We start from the raw sequence: 24961 nt of genomic DNA, 5'->3' as shown, positions 1-24961 counted from the left end.
GGTCATCCAGGCTGGAAATGGACAATCCTACATTTTCGATCAAAACTAACCCCCAAAAAAAGTGCATTTGCCAACAAATATGGTATATCTTAGTAATAGCAGTATATTTTAATTTTATTTAGGCTTGTTGTAGCACATTTAAGAGGATGTTTGGCAACGGGCTATATAAAACACTCTGACGTGGGGGAAGAAACAGCTGTGCCTTTCTTGCGCTAACACTCCCATCTGCCTTTCCTCACTAGCACCGACTTTGCTGATAGTTGTTTTATTGAGGAACGGCTTTACTTACTATAACTGTGATATGTGGTTGGCTCACCTAGCTCCCTTAAGATAAATGTACCAACTCAATGTTGCTCTGGATAAGAGTCTGCTCAACGACAAATGTAAAAGACCGGACCCTAACCTGCTCACTGGGCGTGAGTGTGCACGTGTGTCTGGTCATGACAGGTCCAGGCAAGGGGAATATAACGCAGGATAGGCCAAGCGTAGCTCCTGTCCCCCATCTATTACACAGTGCCTGTTACACAGACCCAAATAACCCCATTACCAGATCTGATGTTTAATTCTGCTCTCGCCACTGACCATCTGTAGAGGGATTGCCGGCATTGGATAGGGGACAATGTTCAGGCAACACGCACCCCTCCATCGCGTTCATTCACTAACTCACGCTCGTCCTGAATCAGTTTCCTGCACTCACATAACCTACTGTCCAGGGCTCACTCACATGAGAAGTAGGTTATGATGTCACACAGGAGGAAGGACATTCAGTTGTAGGAGGGTGAGGGATTCATTGATGTCTTATGAATCTAAAAGCCTCTTTTGTAATAATCACTTTGCAGTTATTTTACATTCTAATTTAATGCTTATATTTGTAGGCACGTTTAAGCGTATACAAAACAGTATCTGTTCCAGGTGCGTAGGTATTACATTTGGAATACTGGAAGAGATGACATGTACACGGTCAAAAAAGAAAGAGGAATAAATCCAAAATGGATGCTTGAATGCAAAAACAGATGTTAATTTGGACAACAATGGCCAAAAGTTCATTGCGCAGAAAAATGCATGAATAAAAACGTGAGAAAGCAAAACACAAACGTTTCGGGGATCAAGCCATCATCCGTGTGAATGGTGCACACACACACACACACACACACACACACACGGCTTCTTTTTAATTGCATAGGTCAAAAGATCAAGTGAGCAAATCTATACATGCAAACAAGTACATAGTACAATGCATAATTAAACTGCAGAAGCAGACAGAACTACTTTTTTACATATACCAAGTGAACATTTCCTATGAAGAATGAAGAGGTGGGAACTAAAAGGGCTTGAAATACCACTAGACTGGCGCTCTACACCCCCTTCAAGTTACAACCACAAATGGTTACATAAGGCAAAAACGAAAGTAAGGTGGTTGGTCGGGGTGGGTGTATAACACGAATATCTAGCAACACAAAGGTTGCGATTTCAAATATCGCCACGGAAAACTTTAGCATTTATGCTAATTAGCATCTACTTACTTATTTTTAGATATTTTGCAACTAATGTACATAGCATGTTAGCTAACCCTAACCCTTTTAGCTAACCATTCCACTAACCTTGACATGAACTCCTAGCCAAGCTAACTTTAGCAAGCTAGCTAATGTTAGCCACTTATCTGAAATTCGTAACATATAGTACATTTGGAAATTTCATGACATATTGTACGTTTTTCAAATGCATAACATTTAATACTAATTGTAATTCATAACATATCATGGGTAATCTTAGATTTACATACAGAATAAGACTAAATTCTCTGAGACCAGGATGGGAATACCAAGGCGCTGTTACCTCAACAAAAAATACTAATACTGAGCTGTATTGTAGCCGCAAGAAAAGTATATTTTATGCTAATACAATTGCTCAGAGAAAGAAATTGTTTAATAAGTCAATTAAACAAAAAAGATGGGTCAAAATCATTGGATCAATAATCCAGCACCTTCCTCCTGCAAGGATAATGACAATCTAATTTTTTCACATCGGGAGGGATCTTAGAACATTCCTCTATACAAAATCTTTCCAGATGCATTTATTTTTATTTCACCTTTATTTATCTTTCCAGATCCTTGATATCCTTCCTGTGCTTATAGACTGTCCTCTTCTACTCAAACCACAGGTTTTCAATGAGGTTCAGGTCCGGAGACTGAGATTGTGGTCATTTAACCATTTTTGTGGATTTTGATGTGTGCTTGGGGTTCTTGTCTTGCTGGAAGATTCAATTGCGGCCCAGTTTTAGCTTCCTGGCAGAAGCAACCAGGTTTTTGGTTAAAATGTCCTGGTACTTGGTAAAGTTCATGATGCTGTTGACCTTAAATGCATCTGCATGCTTCCCAATATATGCATATATTATGACAACATTTTGTGATGTCTTTGAGGGCGAGGGATTTTCGGCTTTTGGACTTTGAGGTTTTTTGGGCTGTTCGGGCACACATTCTTTTCTGACGGCAAGCTGAAGTTCGGAGAAGAAATCTACACCCCTTTGTTGTGATTGGTCAACAGTAGGGATTCTTCAATAAAGTCTTTGTTGTCATTCAATGAGAGATGACTCATTTTCATGCACAGTTTTTAATTGAGAAATACTGCACCAAACGTCTTAGAGGTAAAATTGCGTGACTAAGAGCTCTTTGGCAAAACATCAAAATTGATGACAGATTTCTTGAGTTATCTTAGATGAATTATAACTACTTTGAGGAAGTGTATACAGGCTACAGCGTCTCAAAATAGACAAACTACTATTGCCGCTTTTTTCTTGTTTTTTGGGTAGCTGCCAGCCAAACTGAAGCATGCTCATCTTTATCAAGGGATGCACTAATCCCAGGCCCCACTGTATTCACTGTATCCATATTTTTTCCATAAAGAGTTTAATTTAAAAAGGGAAACTGAACACAAAAAAAACAACTTCTCTGTTAGAAAACAATCTATCGATATTAGTCAGAAACATTTATTCCATTGACAAAATTGACAAAAAAGTTGGATAATTCTGGTCATAAAGTCATCATATTCCAAAACAGAGTTGAGAGACAATCATGCCCACTAACACGGGATTGTAATGCTTCGGGAGAATTGTCAAACTGCTGCGGTGATTGCAGGTACAAACAAGCACACAAATATTGCGATATGTAACTGTATTGATTGCCACTCCAAATGTGTTCTCAAATCTCAAAACATTTTAGAAGTAAGGTCAATGTCATTATCCTCTTAAGGGGAGGGATGTGATTCAAACTTGCTACCTTTGGGTACGTAACCATACCGAACGTAACATTTCATACTAATTTCAGTAACCCGGATTTACATGTAATAAGTTACATCTAGTCTATGAGACCAGGCTGTTATTTTATGTAGCCCAACTGCTGAATGTGTGCCCTTTTGGGGCAGACTGCTAGTAGAAATGTCACGATATGCCCTTATATGGAGATTGATGAAAGATGATTAAAGTTTTTTGAATTAGGCATATCACAGGTAAAGTTATTTACGCAAAGTGGAAAAAGAGATGGTAGCAAGAGCAAGCTGGTGTTCGGTCCCGGCTGTATATTATACAGGAAATCAAGGGAAAAGGCTGTGGTCCAGCTAAGGCTAACTTGTGGCTTTGGTGGCAAGAGCGGCAGCGGCCATCTGAAGCTCAATTTGCCTAAATTCTTTGTCCGAATACTCAGGCTCAAATAAATACTAATGTGGAACATTGTCTTCACTTCTCCGCTGAACAAAACCTGCATTTGTGAATAAAGACATAATGTGCAGTCTATGCGGCAGGGATTCCCCCTATGAGTGCACATGCACAGTTGTTACCCATATGGCAGTCAGCTACATAAAATAATCACAAATGTTTTAGGTGGAAAAGTACACCTTTTCTGACTCAAAACGGATAGTACTTTTGACAAAAATAGTTCATTTGGCCATACACTTTCAATACAACAACTCATTTTTCCACACTTTGCAGATTTCTGAATCATGAATTTACTGGCAAGAGAGTAGAGGGAGGCCCGCATCCAGCAACGTCACGAGTCACGTGACTAATTTTTTCAGCCTTTTCAGTACAGCACTACATTGAGAGGACAAGGGGGAGTGAGCAAACTCCACTGAACTAGTTTCAATGTATGGAATCACTTGGAAGTTTCTGGATTTTGGGCCAGTAACCGAAAAGTCGCTGGTTCGGATCCATGAGCAGACTAGGGGAAAAATCTGTCGATGTGCCCTTGAGAACGACACTTAACCCTAATAGCTCCTGTAAGTCACTCTGGATAAGAGCATCTGCTAAATTACTAAAATGTTAAAAAGGTAATTTAACGCCTAGTGATGTCACCAGACAGGCCAAAATGCCTTACCACCAAAACAGTCTGAAAGCTACTCTTCCTGGGGTCTGGCAAAATGAAAAACATTACATCTCATAACAGATTTCACAACACACTAAGTGTGTGCCCTCAGGCCCCTACTCCACAACCACAACACAAAATCTGTGTGTATGCATGTTTGGGTTGCTTCAGTCCCTGCTGTTCAATAAGGTGCATTTTTGACTCATTTTTAAAATCTGATTCTACTGCTTGCGTCAGTCACCTAATGGAGAATAGAGTTCCATGTAGTCATGGCTCTATGTAGTACAGTGCACCTTCCATTGTCTGTTCCACACTTGGGGACTGTGAAGAGACCTCTGGTGGTATGTCTTGTGGGGTATGCATGTGTGTCTAAGCTATGTGCTAGTCATTTAAAATAGAGAGCTCGATGAATTCAACATGTCAATACCTCTCACAAATTCAAGTAGTGATGAAATCAAATCTCTCCTACAGTTTGAGCCAGGAGAGATTGACATGCATATTATTAATGTTAGCTCTCTGTGCACATCCAGCAGAGGGCCAGCCGTGAATGTCCCTCTTTGTGGCACCTGAGTACATGACTGACCAGTAGTCCAACTGGGGCCTGTAAGACCTGCCTTGTTGATAATGATAAAGCGCTGCTCTACCTTAACAGCACTAACAGACTTCTCCCAATTTCAGCTACTGTGGTATCAATATGTTTTGACCATGACCGTTTACAATCCAGGGTTACTCCAAGCAGTTTAGTCACCTTAATTTGCTCAATTTCCACATTATTTTTTAAAGATTTAGTTGAGGTTTAGTGAATGGTTTGTCTCAAATACAATGCTTTTAGTTTTAGAAATACTTAGGACAAATTATTCCTTGCCACCCATTCTAAAACTAAATGCAAATATTTGTTAAGTTTTGCAGTAATTTCTGTCGCTGTAGTAGCTGACGTGTATAGTGTTGAGTCATCCGCATACATAGCCATACTGGCTTTACTCAAGGCCAGTGGCATGTTGTTAGTAAAGATTTTAAAAAGTAAGGGGTCTAGACAGCTACCCTGAGGAATTCCTGGTTCTACTTGGATTATGTTGGAGTGCCTTCCATTAAAGAACACACTGTGGTCTGTTAGACAGGTAACTCTATCCACAATAAAGCAGGGCATGTAAAGCCATAACACACATTTTCCAGCATTCAACTATGATCGATAATGTAAAAAGCTGCACTATAGTCTAACAAAACAGCCCCCCAAAATCATAATTCTCTCTCATCCAATCAGCCATTTGGGTAAGTGCTGTGCTTGTTGAATGTCTTTATGTAGGCTGGCGACCTGCGTGATCAAGGAAGACACCACAAGCATATAATCCTTGTCATGCAAAGAATTGCCGCATTGGAACTCTGAGTGATCCATTTTGTCACGAAAAAAAAGTGTAGTAGATGCAGCTCCTGCAGCCCTGGAACCGTTCATTAACTTCTCCAGACAAAGAGGGCTACATTGTAAGGCTCATCTTGGACTAACTTTGTTAGCTTGATAGCTAGCAGCTTAGCGGCCCTGTCAAGCAGACCTCAACTGTAACGGCGTTCTTCGTTTGTCGAAAGGGAGTCGGACCGAAATGCAGCGTGGTGGTTACTCATGTCTTTAATAAAGAATAGCGATACATGAAAATAACTATAAATAATACAAAACAACAAACGGAACGTGATAACCTAATACAGCCTATCTGGTGAACACTACACAGAGACAGGAACAATCACCCACAAAATACACAGTGAAACCCAGGCTACCTAAATACGGTTCCCCATCAGAGACAACAAGAATCCCCTGACTGATTGAGAACCGCCTCAGGCAGCCAAGCCTAAACTAGACACACCCCTAATCAACCACAATCCCAATGCCTACAAAAACCCCAATACGACAACACAATAAACCCATATCACACCCTGGCCTGAACAAATATATAACGAAAACACAAAATACAATGACCAAGGCGTGACATCAACCTGTCAGTTAAGCGGGACTCCAGGACAAGAAATGGCGGTCTCAGCTGTTAAATGTTATCCACATCGCGGAATCCATGCAAAAAAAACATTTAATATTTATATTTAATGAAGATTTGTTATTTTTGATTAAAACAACCAACGAGAGTGCACAGCTGAGCACTATGCTGGAAACACTCAATGACGTCTCTGCGCATTGATAACACTAGGCTGAAATACACACAAACTACCAGTCAAAAGTTCAGACACACCTACTCATTCAAGGGTTTTTCTTTATTTGTACTATTTTCTACATTCTAGAATAATATGAAGACATCAAAACTATGAAATAACACATATGGAATCAGGAAGTAACCCCAAAAAAGTGTTAAACAAAACAAAATATATTTTATATTTGAGAATATTCGAAGTAGCCTTGATGACAGCTTTGCACACACTTGGCATTCTCTCAATTCTCTCATGAGGTAGTCACCTGGAATGGCGGAGATCTTTGTGGGCAATACTCGGCCTTATCTCAGGATGGTAAGTTGGTGTTGAAGATATCCGTCTAGTGGTGTGGGGGCTGTGCTTTGGCAAAGTGGGTGGGGTTATATCCTGCCTGTTTGGCCCTGTCCAGGGGGATCATCGGGTGGGGCCAGTGTCTCCTGATCCCTCCTGTCTCAGCCTCCAGTATTTATGCTGCAGTAGTTTGTGTCGGGGGGCTAGGGTCAGTCTGTTATATCTGGAGTATTTCTCCTGTCTTATCCGGTGTCCTGTGTGAATTTAAGTATGCTTTCTCTAATTCTCTCTCTCGGAGGACCTGAGCCCTAGGACCATGCCTCAGGACTACCTGGCACGATGACTCCTTCCTGTCCCCAGTCCACCTGGCCGTGCTGCTGCTCCAGTTTCAACTGTTCTGCCTGCGGCTATGGAACCCTGACCTGTTCACCGGACGTTGCTACCTGTCCCAGACCTGCTGTTTTCAGACTAGGGACAGCAGGAGCGGTAGAGATACTCTCAATGATCGGCTTTGAAAAGCCAACTGACATTTAGTCCTGAGGTGCTGACTTGTTGCACCCTCAACAACTACTGTGATTATTATTTGACCCTGCTGGTCATTTATGAACATTTAAACATCTTGGCCATGGTCTGTCATAATATCCACCCGGCACAGCCAGAAGAGAACTGGCCACACCTCATAGCCTGGTTCTTCTCTAGGTTTCTTCATAGGTTTTGGGTCTTTCTAGGGAGTTTTTCCTAGCCACCTTGCTTCTACGCCTGCATTACTTGCTGTTTGGGGTTTTAGGCTGGGTTTCTGTACAGCACTTTGATTTATTAGCTGATCTAAGAAGGGCTATATAAATAAATGTTATTTGATTGCATGAATCATGCCTTCATGGTCGAATTGCTACAAAGAAACCACTACTTAAAGGACATCAACAAGAAAGAGAGACTTGCTTCGGCCAAGAAACACGAGCAATGGACATTAGACCGGTGGAAATCTGTCCTTTGGTCTGATGAGTCCAAATTTGAGATTTTTTGTTCCAACCGAGTGTCTTTGTGAGATTCAGAGTAGGTGAACGGATGATCTCCGCATGTGTGGTTCCCATCGTGATGCATGGAGGAGGAGGTGTGATGGTGCTTAACCAGCATGGCTTTCACAGCATTCTGCAGTGATACGCCAACCCATTTGGTTTGCGCTTAGTGGGAATATCATTTGTTTTCAACAGGACAATGACTCAACACACCTCCAAGCTGTGTAAGGGCTATTTGACCAAGGAGGAGAGTGATGGAGTGCTGCATCAGATGACCTGGCCTCCACAATCCCCCGACCTCAACCCAATTAAGATGGTTTGGGATGAGTTGGACCAAAGAGTGAAGGAAAAGCAGCCAACAAGTGTTCAGCATAACTCATTCAAGACTGTTGGAAAAGCATTCCGCATGAAGCTGGTTGAGAGAATGCCAAGAGTGTGCCAAGCTGTCATCAAGGCAAAGAGTGGCTACTTTGAATAATCTCAAACATAAAATATATTTAGATTTGTTTAACACTTTTTTTGGCTACTATATGATTCCACATGTTATTTCATAGTTGTGATGTCTTCACTATTATTCTATGATGTAGAAATTAGTACAAATAAAGAAAAATCATTGAATGAGTAGATGTGTCCAATCCTTCAACTGGTACTGACCTCACTGGGACTTAAACTCAAGGCTAAGGTTCTTTCCCAGGGAAATAGCATTACTCCCATGTTACAGAACATTTGACCTTTCCACTGCTTTCTGTATTTAATTATTAGCCAGGATCCTAAGCAGCTAAAACACGTATATCCACTAAAATGGTGGTCAAAAAGAGTGCATCATCATCATCGGGGCGGCAGCGTAGCCTAGTGGTTAGAGTGTTGGACTAGTAAAGGTTGCAAGTTCAAATCCCCGAGCTGACAAGGTTGTTCTGCCCCTGAACAACACTGTTTCTAGGCCGTCATTGAAAATAAGAATTTGTTCTTCACTGACTTGCCTAGTTAAATAAATAAATCTACATGCAGGTAATGTGTTAATGCAAAAACAGTGTAGGCCTACAAGGGTGGTCTAATGAAGCAATAGGGCTGTTCATATGCACGACACAACACAGCCCGTAGCCGTTATATATGCCATATATCACAAACCCAAGGTGCCTTATTGCACTGGTTACCCGTTTAGAGCAGTACGGTCAAATATAGCACGGCTGTCAGCCAATCAGCATTCAGAGCTCGAATCACCCAGTTTATTTATTTATTTATATATATATATATGTATGTAAGTATGTTGACACCTCTTCAAATTAGTGGATTTGTCCATCTCTGCCACACCGGTTGCTGACAGGTGTATAAAGTTGAGCACACAGCCATGCAATCTCCATAGACAAACATTGACAGTAGAATGGCCTTACTGAAGAGCTCAGTGGCTTTCAACGTGGCACCGTCATAGGATGCCACCTTCCCAACACGGCATTGCTCGAGTTTCCCTGGTCAAATTTAAGTGCTGTTATTGTGAAGTGGAAAGGTTTAGGAGCAAAAACAGGCCCGCCGAGTGCTAAAGCGTGTAAAAATCGCCTGTCATCGGTTGCAACACTCACTACAGAGTTTCAAACTGCCTCTGGAAGCAACCTCAGCAACATAACTGTTCATCGAGAGCTTCACGAAATGGTTTTCCATTGCCTATCAGCCCGACATAAGCCAAAGATCAGCATACGCAATGCAAAGTGTCAGCTGGAGTGGTGTAAAGCTAACCATCCTTGGACTCTGGAGTAGTGGAAATGCGTTCTCTGGAATGATGAATTACGCGTCACCATCTGGCAGTTCAACGGACGAATCTGGGTTTGGCGGACGCCAGGAGAACAGTACCTGTCCAAATGTATAGAGCCAACTGTAAAGTTTGGTGGAGGAGGAATAATGGTCTGGGGCTGTTTTTAACGGTTTAGGCCCCTTAGCGTTAAGATCACCCTTCACTGGAACTAAAACATACATTGACATTTTAACCGATTCTGTGCTTTCCCAACAGTTTGGGGGAGGGCCCTTTCCTGTTTCAGCATGACAATGCCCCCGTGCACAAAGTGAGGTCCATACAAAAATGGTTTGTCGAGATCGGTGTGGAAGAACTTGACTGGTCTGCACAGAGCCCTGACCGCAACCCCATCGAACACCTTTGGGATGAACTGGAATGGCAACTGCGAGCGAGGCCTAATCGCCCAACATCAGTGCCCGACCTCACTAATGCTTGTAGCTGAATGGAAGCAAGTCCCTGCAGCAATGTTCCAACATCTAGTGGAAAGCCTTCTCAGAAGAGTGGAGGCTGTTATAGCAGCAAAGGGGCATCAACTCCATATTAACTGCCATGATTTTGGAATGAGATGTTGGACGAGCAGATGTCCACATACACTACATGACCAAAAGTATTTCAAAGCACTCAGACCATTTAAAACCCCTTTATTCATAGGCTACTTGCCTATAAATGGCCCAGATAAAAAGACAACTAACACAACTATGCAATGCTGCTAAACCAATCTTGATTAAGGGGAGGGTAGGATATGCTTAGTTTTTAATCAAATTAAACTAAATGGGGGAGAAACCAGCCGTTTAAAAAAAATGTTTATAAATACGAGATTCACCAGCACAAAAGGCACATCTCTCCTTCCATGGGCACTGAGAGTTATTGCTGGATCGGCTGCGCTTCCTCTCTTCTTCTGTGGATTTTATTTGCCGGTTAGCAACCAACTTTAAGGTGTATTACCGCCACCAACTGGACTGGAGTGAGGACCAGAGACGGTGAACGTTTAAATCCTACCTAATATTCTCATCTCTCTAAGCAAACAAAATACATAACTAAATACTACAGCCCCTGAAAAATTCCCCAGTCGTTCACTTATGCTTGGCTCTTCAACCCCATACTAGCCCTCGCTATCTCCCTACTTGCTATTCGGCCTGCTAACGGCTAGCTTGTCTAGCCCGGGCCTACGAACTGTTAGCTTGTTAGCACAGGCCTGCTAACCATCTGACTCACCTCATCCCAAACACTTCTGAACCCATTTACTTTCTCTCTCTTTGATTTTTATTTGTTTATACCTTCCGGAAACCTGCCTCACCCACTGTGATACGGATTCGCTATCACTTTTAATTTTGATTTATTTTTATGACACACTCAAGAACCTCCAGACGCTAACCAGCTAACTAGCTACAAGCTATTTAGTCATTGTTAGTTTAAAAAAAAAAAAAAAAAATAAACCTGGATAACACTCGCCAGCCCAGCTTCCCTGCCCATCCACCGCTGCCCCTGGACACTGATTTCTTGGCTACATAGCTGACGCACGCTGGACTGTCCATTAATCACGGTACCCCATTCTGCTTGTTTGTTTATCTGTCGGCCCAGTTGCCTAGTCAACGCCATTTTACCTGCTGTTTGTTGTGCTAGCTGATTAGCCTCGCCTACTGTTTTTAGCTAGCTTTCCCAATTCAACACCTGTGATTACTGTATGCCTCGCTGTATGTCTCTCCCAAATGTCAATATGCCTTGTATACTGTTGTTCAGGTTAGTTATCATTGTTTTAGTTCACAATGGAGCCCCTAGATCCACTCTGCATACCCCTGTTACCTCCTTTGTCCCACCCCCACACATGCGGTGACCTCACCCATTACAACCAGCATGTCCAGAGATACAACCTCTCTCATCATCACCCAGTGCCTGGGCTTACCTCCGCTGTACCCGCACCCCACCATACCCCTGTCTGCGCATTATGCCCTGAATATATTCTACCATGCCCAGAAACCTGCTCCTCTTATCCTCTGCCCCCAACGCTCTAGGCGACCAGTTTTGATAGCCTTTAGCCGCACCCTCATACTACTCCTTCTCTGTTCCGCGGGTGATGTGGAGGTAAACCCAGGCCCTGCATGCCCCAGGTACCCTCATTTGTTGACTTCTGTGATCGAAAAGTCTTGGTTTTATGCATGTCAACATCAGAAGCCTCCTCCCTAAGTTTGTTTTACTCACTGCTTTAGCACACTCTGCTAACCCTGATGTCCTTGCCGTGTCTGAATCCTGGCTCAGGAAGGCCACCAAAAATTCAGAGATTTCCATACCCAACTATAACATCTTCCGTCAAGATAGAACTGCCAAAGGGGGCGGAGTCGCAGTCTACTGCAGAGATAGCCTGCAAAGTAATGTCATACTTTCCAGGTCCATACCCAAACAGTTTGAACTACTAATTTTGAAAATTACTCTCTCCAGAAACAAGTCTATCACTGTTGCCGCCTGCTACCGACCCCCGTCAGCTCCCAGCTGCGCCCTGGACACCATTTGTGAATTGATCGCCCCTCATCTAGCTTCAGAGTTTGTTCTGTTAGGTGACCTAAACTGGGATATGCTTAACACCCCGGCAGTCCTACAATCTAAGCTAGATGCCCTCAATCTCACTCAAATCATCAAGGAACCCACCAGGTACAACCTAACTCTGTAAACAAGGGCACCCTCATAGACGTCATCCTGACCAACTGGCCCTCCAAATATACCTCCGCTGTCTTCAACCAGGATCTCAGCGATCACTGCCTCATCGCCTGTATCCGCCACGGAGCCGCAGTCAAACGACCACCCCTCATCACTGTCAAACGCTCCTAAAACACTTCTGTGAGCAGGCCTTTCTAATCGACCTGGCCCGTGTATCCTGGAAGGACATTGACCTCATCCCGTCAGTTGAGGATGCCTGGTCATTCTTTAAAAGTAACTTCCTCACCATTTTAGATAAGCATGCTCCGTTCAAAAATGCAGAACCAAGAACAGATACAGCCCTTGGTTCACTCCAGACCTGACTGCCCTCGACCAGCACAAAAACATCCTGTGGCGGACTGCAATAGCATCGAATAGCCCCGTGATATGCAACTGTTCAGGAAGTCAGGAACCAATACACGCAGTCAGTCAGGAAAGCTAAGGCCAGCTTCTTCAGGCAGAAGTTTGCATCCTGTAACTCCAACTCCAAAAGTTCTGGGACACTGTGAAGTCCATGGAGAACAAGAGCACCTCCTCCCAGCTGCCCACTGCACTGAGGCTAGGAAACACGGTCTCCACCGATAAATCCATGATTATCGAAAACTTCAATAAGCACTTCTCAACGGCTGGCCATGCCTTCCGCCTGGCTACTCCAACCTCGGCCAGCTCTCCGCCCCCCCGTAGTTCCTCACCCAAGCCTCTCCAGGTTCTCCTTTACCCAAATCCAGATAGCAGATGTTCTGAAAGAGCTGCAAAACCTGGACCCGTACAAATCAGCTGGGCTTGATAATCTGGACCCGCTATTTCTGAAACTATCTGCCGCCATTGTCGCAACCCCTATTACCAGCCTGTTCAACCTCTCTTTCATATCGTCTGAGATCCCCAAGGATTGGAAAGCTGCCGCAGTCATCCCCCTCTTCAAAGGGGAGACACCCTGGACCCAAACTGCTATAGACCTATATCCATCCTGCCCTGCCTATCTAAGGTCTTTGAAAGCCAAGTCAACAAACAGGTCACTGACCATCTCGAATCCCACCGTACCTTCTCCGCTGTGCAATCTGGTTTCCGAGCCGGTCACGGGTGCACCTCAGCCACACTCAAGGTACTAAATGATATCATAACCGCCATCGATAAAAGACAGTACTGTGCAGCCGTCTTCATCGACCTCGCCAAGGCTTTCGACTCTGTCAATCACCAAATTCTTATCGGCAGACTCAACAGCCTCGGTTTTTCGGATGACTGCCTTGCCTGGTTCACCAATTACTTTGCAGACAGAGTTCAGTGTGTCAAATCGGAGGGCATGCTGTCCGGTCCTCTGGCAGTCTCTATGGGGTGCCACAGGGTTCAATTCTCGGGCCGACTCTTTTCTCTGTATATATCAATGATGTTGCTCTTGCTGCGGGCGATTCCCTGATCCACCTCTACGCAGACGACACCATTCTATATACTTTCGGCCCGTCATTGGACACTGTGCTATCAACCTCAAACGAGCTTCAATGCCATACAGCACTCCTTCCGTGGCCTCCAACTGCTCTTAAACGCGAGTAAAACCAAATGCATGCTTTTCAACCGATCGCTGCCTGCACCCGCATGCCCGACTAGCATCACCACCCTGGATGGTTCCAACCTTGAATATGTGGACATCTATAAGTACCTAGGTGTCTGGCTAGACTGCAAACTCTCCTTCAGACTCATCAAACATCTCCAATCAAAAATCAAATCCAGAGTCGGCTTTCTATTCCGCAACAAAGCCTCCTTCACTCACGCTGCCAAGCTTACCTAGTAAAACTGACTATCCTACCGATCCTCGACTTCGGCGATGTCATCTACAAAATGGCTTCCAACACTCTACTCAGCAAACTGGATGCAGTCTATCCAGTGCCATCCGTTTTGTCACTAAAGCACCTTATACCACCCACCACTGCGACTTGTATGCTCTAGTCGGCTGGCCCTCACTACATATTCGTCGCCAGACCCACTGGCTCAGGTCATCTACAAGTCCATGCTAGGTAAAGCTCCGCCTTATCTCAGTTCACTGGTCACGATGGCAACACCCATCCGTAGCACGCGCTCCAGCAGGTGTATCTCACTGATCATCCCTAAAGCCAACACCTCATTTGGCCGCCTTTCGTTCCAGTACTCTGCTGCCTGTGACTGGAACAATTGCAAAAATCGCTGAAGTTGGAGACTTTTATCTCCCTCACCAACTTCAAACATCAGCTATCCGAGCAGCTAACCGATCGCTGCAGCTGTACATAGTCTATTGGTAAATAGCTCACCCTTTTCACCTACCTCATTCCCATACTGTTTTTATACTGTTTTTATTTATTTACTTTTCTGCTCTTTTGCACACCAATATCTCTACCTGTACATGCCCATCTGATCATTTATCACCAGTGTTAATCTGCAAAATTGTATTATTCGCCTACCTCCTCATGCCTTTTGCACACATTGTATATAGACTGCCCATTTTTTTCTACTGTGTTATTGACTTGCTAAATTGTTTACTCCATGTGTAACTCTGTGTTGTCTGTTCACACTGCTATGCTTTATCTTGGCCAGGTCGCAGTTGCAAATGAGAACTTGTTCTCAACTAGCCTACCTGGTTAAATAAAGTGAAATAAAACTTCCCTTACGCTCCCTGTTCCTCAACTCTCCCTGTTCCTCAACTCTCCCTGTTCCTCAACTCTCCCTGTTCCTCAACTCTCCCTGTTCCTCAACTCTCCCTGTTCCTCAACTCTCCCTGTTCCTCAACTCTCCCTGTTCCTCAACTCTTGCCACTTATTTTTAACCACTGTTCTTATTAACCCCTTGGCTTCTGCTTTACTGATTGACAATTCCATCTCAACATTAGGATGTTTAAGAGCCTGCTTGGCAATAATATCCACTTCCTCATTCCCCTCTACTCCCACATGAGCTGGTACCCAGAGGAACATCACAAATACCCCATCTGTTCACCCTATACAAACACTGCAAAACCTTATACAATATACCCCGTCTGCTCTGAGACACATGAATTTAAGCTCATCAGTGCTGCACAGGAGTCAGGGAAGATGACTTCTGTTTTTGGTCCCACCTCCTCCACAACCAAGAGTATTGCCAACAGCTCCATTGTGTAAACAATGATCCGTTGCTCTTTTCGTCATTGCCAAAATAAACTCAGGAACACTAAAAGCTCCTCCTATACTCCCTCTTTTATGGTTCTTAGATCCATCTGTGAATATATTCAAGAATTTCCCTCCCATACAACCCCAACTCTCACCTGACTAAATACTTTTTTGCCCCACTGTATGTGAAATGTCAACACTATCAGCCGATGGCTTGAAAGAGTAGTAGGATCTTTCCCAGGTTTCAGTATTGGCACCACTACCGCCTGCTTCCAACTTCCAGGCAGCTTCCCTTCCTGCCACACCTTATTGTAAAGGCCCAATACTTTCCGCATTGTTTTGTCACCGAGATGAACTATCATGATGTAACACATATCATCCTTCCCAGGAGATGTTACCCCAACTTTAGCTAATGCTCTCTTCATCTCAGCCAACGTAAAAGGGCCATTCACTGTACCCCCACCATCTCGCTCTGATCCAGCACCCCTGAATGTTCTCCTCTTACCCTCTCTCTCCCACGCTGCCCCACTTCTGTCAGATTGTTTGAGCTGTGCACCTTCACAAATGCCTGGGCTAACATCTGACTTCTCCATATCTCTCACTGCAATAAACTCCTCACTTTTCAGCACAGGGAGATCCCAATATCTTTTGATCCCACTCATCCCCCGTACCTCTCCCACGGGAGTGGTCCTGCCTATGTTTCCACAGAACCGGCACCAATACGCCCTCTTAGCTGTCCTAACGATCCTCCTTACTACTGCTTGTGCTTGTTTATTCTGAATCAGGTGCTGGTAATTATGGGACCGTTTCAACATTCTGAAAGCACTGTTCCTACTCTTCACTGCTTCTCTACACTCTTCACTCCACCAGGGTACTGCATTACTCTCTCTCCCCTGTACCTATAGGAATCACCTGCATTGCGGCCCCTACTATTGCTTCTGCTCTCAAAATCCATGCCATTATCAACTGCATTACCGTCGAGACCTTTTTATATAACTCCACATTAGATCGGCATGAAATTGTCACTTTTGCCCTTGTTTTTATGGACACACCTCAAATATTGTCACCCCTCCCGCCTCAGCGGAAGTGAGCTGATGTTAGATAGGTAAATTAGCGAACCTGGCATTAGGGCTGGAAAAAGCCAGTGACAGTTTTTAGATGACAACATTTCATACTAACTTGTGCTTGACACTTACCATAGGTCTCAAGGACTGTGTGTGTCTATAGCTGTTTGATAAAGCATATGCAGTGTGTGCAAGCATCCATTACGGTTCTGAGCCATTGTATGGAGGCAAAATGGCTCCATGTGTCTTGATATGATGTAGGCTACTCTGACAGGCAAGGCAGCAGATTTCTCTTCAACTAACATATTCACCCCACAACTTTGTCAACAAAACTACAGTTTAAGAGCATATGAATGTTGAGAATTGCAGCCTAATCAATGTTTTAGTTCTGTAAATAAATGCACGAGACCTACTGAGACTAGCTTGAGGGGAGAGAGCGCACAACATAGTCAGGCCTAGAAGAGTTGCTGTTTGACCTAGATAGGCCTATTGTATAACTGTCACACCTCAGCACTCAGCCTGCCCATAACACACAGACAAGGAACATCTTTATGAAATGATCGAACAGTGAATTTTTTCTAATATACAGATGACGAAAAACCATACAGTGTCAATACAATCCAAATACAGGCCATGCTATCATTATTTTCTCTAGTCCTTAAAAACTGTTTTGTTTTGGTGATTTCAAATCAAATCGTGTTTAGCAGATGTTATTGCGGGTGTAGCGAAATGCTTGTGCTTATAGTTCTGACAGTGCAGCAATATCTAACAAGTAATACCTAATAATTTCACAACAAATACCTAATACACACAAATCTAAGTCAAGGAATGGAATGGAATGAATAATAATAAATATATGGACGAGCAATGTCAGAGCGGCATAGATTAACATACAGTAGAATAGTATAGAATACAGTATATACATATATGAGTAATGCAAGATATGTAAACATTATTAAAGTGGCATTATTAAAAAAGTGACTAATATTCCATTTATTAAAGTGGCCAATGATCTCAAGTCTGTATGTAGGCAGCAGCCTCTGTGCTCGTGATGGCTATTTAACGATCTGATGGCCTTGAGATAGAAGCTGTTCAGTCTGTGTGTGTATATTCATAGCTATTAGGGGCTTAAACATGTGGAAAACTTTGCCTCATATTTATGTTTAGGCCTAATATAACAATATATTTGGCTAAATACATGTTTTTTTCAAAGTATTATCAACAAATAGCCTATAGTATAGGGCAATGTAGGCCACTAGTGCACTATGCTTGCACAACCACTAGGCTCTCTCTTAACCACAGTCATCAGGCATACAATAATGATTGAAAAAGTTGTTTTTCTGCAAAATAAATGTTACACTCGTTATTGGACTGTTTGTTAACGGTAACAAACGAAGTAGGCCATCTTGAATTAACACTTATCAATAATGGCAGTGATATAATCACACAATTTAGTGCAAGTAACAAACACAAAATGCAACCCAAAACTGTTGTATTTTCTACATTTGTAGCAATCAAAGACAAATAGTAGCCATACCATTTAGGCTACGGCCATGGCCTAAATATCAGGCTATTGTTTTTGGTATAGCCTTTCGTTGCAAAGATGAATAACATAGGCCTATGTAGGCCCATCAAATAAAAAGTATAACTTTTAGCTTATCAACCACATGCATTTCTTTCTCATTGCTGCAGCGTATCTTTAGAAAAATTACCCCAAATCATAAGCCTACATAATTTTTATCGCTTTGTCTGAATTGTAGCAGATTTCGGACCTAACGTTGACAAGAGGCCTATAGACTACTATGGAATAACATAGCATAACATAGCCCGACCCACGGTAGGCTATAGCGCACTATGCTAAGCTATTCAAGGAAACATGTATTATTAGACGTGTGTTCTCGCTACAGTTGCCGACAGTATTCATAAACCTCGACGGCGATACATAGTAGCTACCCAGCTACCTAATTTGGCTACATTGTCAACAGGAATACCGTAGTGTAAGATTGCTCGACTGATCTACTGACCTAGTTTTGGATAGGGCGCAGAGGAGCTTTGGCCAATCATTGAGACGTTTGCATAGTTCCCCATACCCCTCTGCGGCCACTTTAGAACGGGCATTCACTTGCGAGTCGACACAGACCGAAAAAATGAAACCAGTAGAAGCTACCAGATATAGTGGGTGTCCTGTAATGTAATGTACCTGTCTGTTCCCCTGTCGTTCTGTCACCGCCGCCAGCCGCTGCATTCCTTGCCGACATGGCTGGAGCCGGTACGCCGGGGCCCAAGACTCCAATGCATGTGGATAAGGCGGTAGTATAGGATAGTGTGGAGGGAAGAGAGGGCAGTGTGTTGTATAATTGACTGATTTATTCTTCCAAGGGTGGAGCGATCGGGGAGACAAAAACGTGAAAGGAAAGTACACGGTGTAATAGGGACACAACGTAACCTACAAATCCGTGAACTTGCGGAAGTGGAGAAACAGCGTCCATCCACCGTCTGGCCAAAGATGGTTTCGTATGTTTGGCATCACTGCACTCAAATCACCCATTAAAAAAGCACGGCTCTTCACGGATTTTCTTTCTAAGTCGGGGTGAGAGAGGACATAGAAAGAAATAGTAATGGCGCCTTTTTATAAGCGATAACTCTGCCATGGTTCGTTGGACCAAGCCTATAAGGAAAAGTAATGTAGTTTTGGGGGGAATAATCACCGAAACTAATGATTGTGGTAAACATAGGTTTAGGCGATACGTTTTGTGCTTTGACAATCTTTATGAGCTAATGTCGCTTTTTGTGAAATTTGAAGAATGTATGTAATAATACAAAAAACATAAAGGTCATGTTAACTGACGGTATAATGGCATAGAACAAAACGTATATACTATCCGAAACCTGTGTTAACCTCGGACCTTATTTTCAGCGTTTATTCCAAAACCCTATTCTTTCCGCATTCATTTTTTCCAAAGGGGAGGCTGAGCAAACCATAGGCGAGGTCTATAGTGAATATTACGAAATTTAGGTGACGTGATCATGAGCTACATTTCAGAATTAAAGTTTCCCTGGATTGTTTTTACTTAATTTACAGGAAATGTTTCTGATTAAAAAATCACAAAATCATAGTTTAAAGTGACTTAAGCATACATTTATTGAAGAAAAAAACAACATATTATTTAAATAAATAAACGAAGATTGCCCTTCATAGGTTCTTGCCTTCTGAGGAGCTTTTCTTAGCCACTGTGCTTCTGCATATGCATTGCTTGCTCTTTTGTTTTTTTTGGCCGAGTATCAGTAAAGCACTGTAAATAGTTTTTAAAAATAAATGTGATTGATTGATTAGTCTACACATGTTTGCTTCTGTACCATTTAAACTAAAGAAGGTCTACAGCTATTTGCTACTGTACTGTTAGTTCTATATACAATGCTATCGGAAAGTATTTAGACCCCTTGAATTTATCCACATTTTGTTACGTTACAGCCTTATTCTAAAACTGATTCAATTGTTTCCCCCCTCATCAATCTACACACAATACCCCATAATGACAAAGCAAAAACAGGTTTTTAGAATGTTTTGCAAATATCTAAAAATAAAAAACTGACATATCACAGAGGTATTCTGACCTCTTACTAAGTACTTTATTGAACCACCTTTGGCAGTGATTACAGCCTTGAGTCTTCTGGGGTATGATGCTACAAGCTTGCACATCTGTATTTGGGAAGTTGCTCCCATTCTTCTCTGCAGATCCTCTCAAGCTCTGTCAGGTTGGATGGGGAGCGTCGCTGCACAGCTATTTTCAGGTCTTTCCAGAGATGTTCGATTGGCTTCAAGTCCGGGCTCTGGCTAGGCCACTCAAGGACATTGAGACTTGTCCTGAAGCCACTCCTGCATTGTCTTGGCTGTGTGCTTAGGGTTGTTGTCCTGTTGGAAGGTGAACCTTCGTCCCAGTCTGAGGTCCTGAGCGCTCTGGAGCAGGTGTTCATCAAGGATCTCTCTGTACTTTGCTCCGTTCATCTTTCCATCAATCCTAACTAGTCTCCCAGTACCTGCCGCTGAAAAACATCCACACAGCAGGATGCTGCCACCAACATGCTTCACGGTGTCACGACTTCCGCTGTAGTTGGTGCCTCTCCTTGTTCGGGCGGCATTCGGTGGTCGTCGTCACAGGCTTTCTAGCTGCCACCAATCCAAGTGGGCTGTCATGTGCCTTTTACTGAGGAATCGCCATTATGAAGCTCAGTTGGGATTGGAGCACGAACTGGGATACGTTTCGAGGTGAATGGGAGGACTATGCGCTAGCAACGGGACGTCTGGAAAAGGACGATGAGGTAGTGGCTGCCACTTTGAGGACTATAATGGGAACTGAATGCCGACACGTATACAAACACAACCTGAACCTAACAGCAGCGCAGCAAGGTAACGCTACAGTTATTCTTGATGCTCTTGAAGATTCCTTTAAGCCAGCAAAGAACGTAATCTACGAGCGTTATGTTTTCGGTTGTTGCAAACAGGAGGACGGGGAGTCTATTGACAGCTTTGTCACTAGGTTAAGGGAAAAGGCAGCTAGCTACATGTGACTATGGTGCTGATCAACTGATCAGAGATAACATTGTGCTTGGCATAACTGATGAAGGCACCCGCAGACGTTTGCTGAAAGAACGTGACCTGACGCTGGTCTTGGCAGTGGAGACATGCCGTGCAGCAGAGCTTACTGATATACGGATAAGGTCCATGGAGCTAGAAAGGCAACATATGGACAATGTCAATGCTACATTCAGGCAGCCAGTAAAGAAATTCCCCTTTGCCACAGCTAATGCTAATACTACAGCCAACTCTGCAGTAGACAACACCAATACATGCCGATATTGTGGCATTTCTCATGGACGAGGAAAAGAACACTGCCTAGCCTATGGAAAAATATGCAAATCCTGTGGTACAGCTAATCACTTCGCAAGGGTCTGCATGAAAAGCAAGATAAAGGAGGGTAAAGTGCACTCTATGGAAACAAACACAGATGAAGGGAACGACAGCACAGAGGATGTATATGCTAGCAAGTGCATAGGGGCAGTGAGGGCAAAAGGACAAAAGTGGTTTGTCACTCTGCTACTTAATAATAAACCACAGCAATGCCAGCTAGATTCAGGGGCCACATGCAACGTTATGAGCCTTAAAGACAAAAGGTGGCTCGCGCCCAGAGACAAACTCACACAGAGTAGCACCAAGCTTAAACTGTATTCAGGCCAGTTCATGACCTCTTTAGGCCCGTTTGTGACAGAGTGTGTTTTACGTGGCCAGAAACACACCCTTGAGTTTGAAATAGTTGAGGCTAGTCAACAGCCATTACTGTCAGGTTCTACATGCGAGCGCCTTGGGCTTATTAACTTCACCATCCCAGCTGATCTTAACATTATAGACAAAGTCCAGGCTGGGCCCCTGAGCAAGGAGACACTCCTAAGCAAGTACCATGATGTCTTCAACGCACCGGTCGAGTCAGTTCCTGGGGAAGTCCACTTTGAGTTGGACGCAATAATCCAGCCTGTCCAGTGTGCACCCCGCAATGTACCAGTGGCCATGAAAGCAGCTCCGAAGGCTCAGCTTGACAAATACAAAGCAGATGGCCAACATCATATCCGTCACCGAGCCTACAGACTGGATAAGTAATATGGTTATCGTCAAGAAACCAGACAAGCTACAGATATGCATTGATCCTAAACACCTCAACCTGGCTCTGCGATGTTCACATTACATTATGCCCACATTGGAGGATGTTCTTTACAAGCTCCCAAGCTCTACGAGCCCAGCAGCTACATGACCACCTTTTAGACACAAAATATTCCGTTTGGTGGCTCCGTGGCTCCAGAGGTGTATCAGCAGAAACAGCATGAGCTGTTGATGGGACTCAGTGGCGTGGAACCCATAGTAGATGACATTCTCGTAGTGGGCTGTGGGGACAGTGATGAGGAGGCAGAATGTGACCATGATACCAAGCTGCTGGCCCTGATGGTCAGATGCAGACTGGTCAAGCTAAGGCTAAGCATAAAAAAGCTTCAGTTTAAAGTGCCAGAGGTCCGCTTTCATGGGCACATCTTGTCCTCCACAGGATTGAAGGCGGATCCTGATAAAGTGAAGGCTGTCTTGGTAATGCCCCACCCATCTGACGTGAAGGGAGTGCAGCGCTTTGTCGGATTCGTCACCTACCTGGCCAAATTCCTACCGCGGCTCTCTGAAGTGTGTGAACCACTGAGGAGGCTCATGGACAAGGACACCATCTGGCATTGGCTCCCAAAACATGACACAGCGGTGAGGGAAATAAAACAATTGGTCACCCAGACACCTGTACTGCGATACTACAATGTGTCAAAACCTGTCACGATTCAGAGTGACTCAAGCCAGGATGGACTTGGCTGTTGCCTCATGCAGGAGGGCCAGCCTGTGGCATTCGCCTCTCAGGCACTTACCCCAACAGAGCAGACCTATGCCCAGATAGAGAAGGAGTGCCTCAGCATTGTGTTTGCATGCCAACGCTTCCACCACTACCTGTACGGGTGCCACAATATTACCGCACAGTCAGATCACAAGCCCCTTATTGCTATATTCAGCAAGCCTCTTCTGAATGCCCCAAAACAACTGCAGAGCATGCTACTGGCCCTACAAAACTACAACCTCAAGGTGGTGTGTAAGCCAAGGCCAGAGACGTATGTGAGTGACACGCTCAGCAGGGCTACTGCATCAGGCACTCACAAACGCTCCATGCATGAACAACACGCAGTGTGCAGCTTACAAACAGAGCAAGTGGATGTTGAACACATCAACCAGGCTGACTACCTCAATGTTACGGACCAGCGCCTTATACAAATCAGACAGCACACAGACAGGGACGAGCAACTCCAGGCATTGAGGTCTGTGATTCTGATGGGCTGGCCCGACTGCAAGGAAGAAACTGCTTTAGCCGTCAGAGAATATTGGCCAGTCAAAGAGGAGCTCAGTGTTCATAACGGAGTAATATTCAAGTGTCAGAGAGTTGTTATTCCCCTGCGCCCTGAGATGTTGGCGCGCGTGCCCTCAAGTCACATAGGAGGTGAGGCCTGTTACAGACAAGCATGTGACACACTGTATTGGCCAGGGAATTCAGAGTGAAATCAAAGACTATGTCAGTAAATGCACAATATGCAATGAATATGCCATTGAGCAACAGAGAGAGACGATGATGTCCCACGAGCTACCGATGCGCCCCTGGCAGATAGTAAGTCTAGATCTGTTCCAGCAGAGTGGCAAAGACTTTCTGCTGGTAGTCGATCATTACTCAGACTTTTGGGAGATTGACCTCCTCTCCGACCTCTCAGCAGAGACAACGATCAAAAACGATCAAAAGATTTGCTGCATGATGGGAATTTGAGCACGTCACTTCATCACCACGACACCCAAAAGCTAATGGGAAGGTGTAGTCCGCAGGAAAAATCGCAAAGAACCTCTGCAAAAAGGCTCTGCGAGAGGGAAAAGATGCCTAGAAAGCAATCCTGCAGTGGCGCAATACCCAGACAGAAGGTATGGATAGCAGCTCTGCCAGTAGCCAGCACTCTTCTGGAGCCATGTGTGGTGACAGACGTGCTGGTGAAGCTACGTCACAGAAGACAGGTCTCCAAGTTCATCTACGACAAATCAGCAAAAGACTTACCTGAGCTCAGGGTGGGTGAAAAGGTGCAAATGAAGCCACTACCAGGGGACCGGATGGGCCTCTGGAGACTCGGATCGTGTGTACAGAAAGTGGCACCACGCTCCTACTTGGTCGAAGTGAATGGATCACTGTACCGTCGTAACAGGGTTGACCTTCGGATTGCTGAGCCAGCACCTACTCAGAACCCTGATGGTCAAAGGGGTCGCATGACAAAATACGGAACCCCAGCAAGTCACATGGGGCCTGAGGCACTGGGCGAAGAGCCAGGGGATCACAGGTCTGCCGCTCCTTCGCCCATCAATACTCTCCTTAGACAGTCAGGTGACACACCTGTGCGGGAACCCGCAGTCCTCACAGACAAGCCCCCTGTCTTTTCACGCTGCGGGCGTCTGTCCCAGCCACCAAAAATACTTAATCTGTAGGTTTCCCATCAGGGATTGTTGACAGACAGAGATAGATGCCTTCACTATGGTGAATCACTAAAACAATACAGAAATACACTACGGAAAAAGAAGGAACAGCATGTCAGAAATCAGCTCAATGCAATTGAAGAATCCATAGACTCTAACCACTTCTGGGAAAATTGGAAAACACTAAACAAACAACAACACGAAGAATTATCTATCCAAAATGGAGATGTATGGGTAAACCACTTCTCCAATCTTTTTGGCTCTATAACAAAGAATAAAGAGCAAAAACATATACATGATCAAATACAGATCTTAGAATCAACTATTAAAGACTACCAGAACCCACTGGATTCTCCAATTACATTGAATGAGTTACAGGACAAAATA

The 24961-nt window shown here is 44.0% G+C and overlaps 1 protein-coding gene across 3 annotated transcripts in view; it reads right to left on the bottom strand.

The window, feature by feature from the left end:
• bmal2 (basic helix-loop-helix ARNT like 2) overlaps positions 1-19453 on the bottom strand; it is a 35636-nt gene extending 16183 nt beyond the window's left edge. For 2 of the 3 annotated variants that reach the window (XM_035789748.2, XM_035789750.2), the window contains exon 1: positions 18698-19452. In XM_035789748.2, coding sequence (XP_035645641.1) covers positions 18698-18755 — 58 coding nt within the window. In that variant the 5' untranslated portion in view covers positions 18756-19452. Of the gene's footprint in view, positions 1-18697 lie in introns of all 3 variants that reach the window. The other variant, XM_035789749.2, reaches the window with a different exon arrangement.
• Positions 19454-24961: the final 5508 nt, after the last annotated feature.

Source organism: Oncorhynchus keta, chromosome 17 (genome assembly GCF_023373465.1).
Source record: "Oncorhynchus keta strain PuntledgeMale-10-30-2019 chromosome 17, Oket_V2, whole genome shotgun sequence".
Taxonomy (NCBI): domain Eukaryota; kingdom Metazoa; phylum Chordata; class Actinopteri; order Salmoniformes; family Salmonidae; genus Oncorhynchus; species Oncorhynchus keta.
This window is presented reverse-complemented; position numbering and strand designations above follow the sequence as displayed.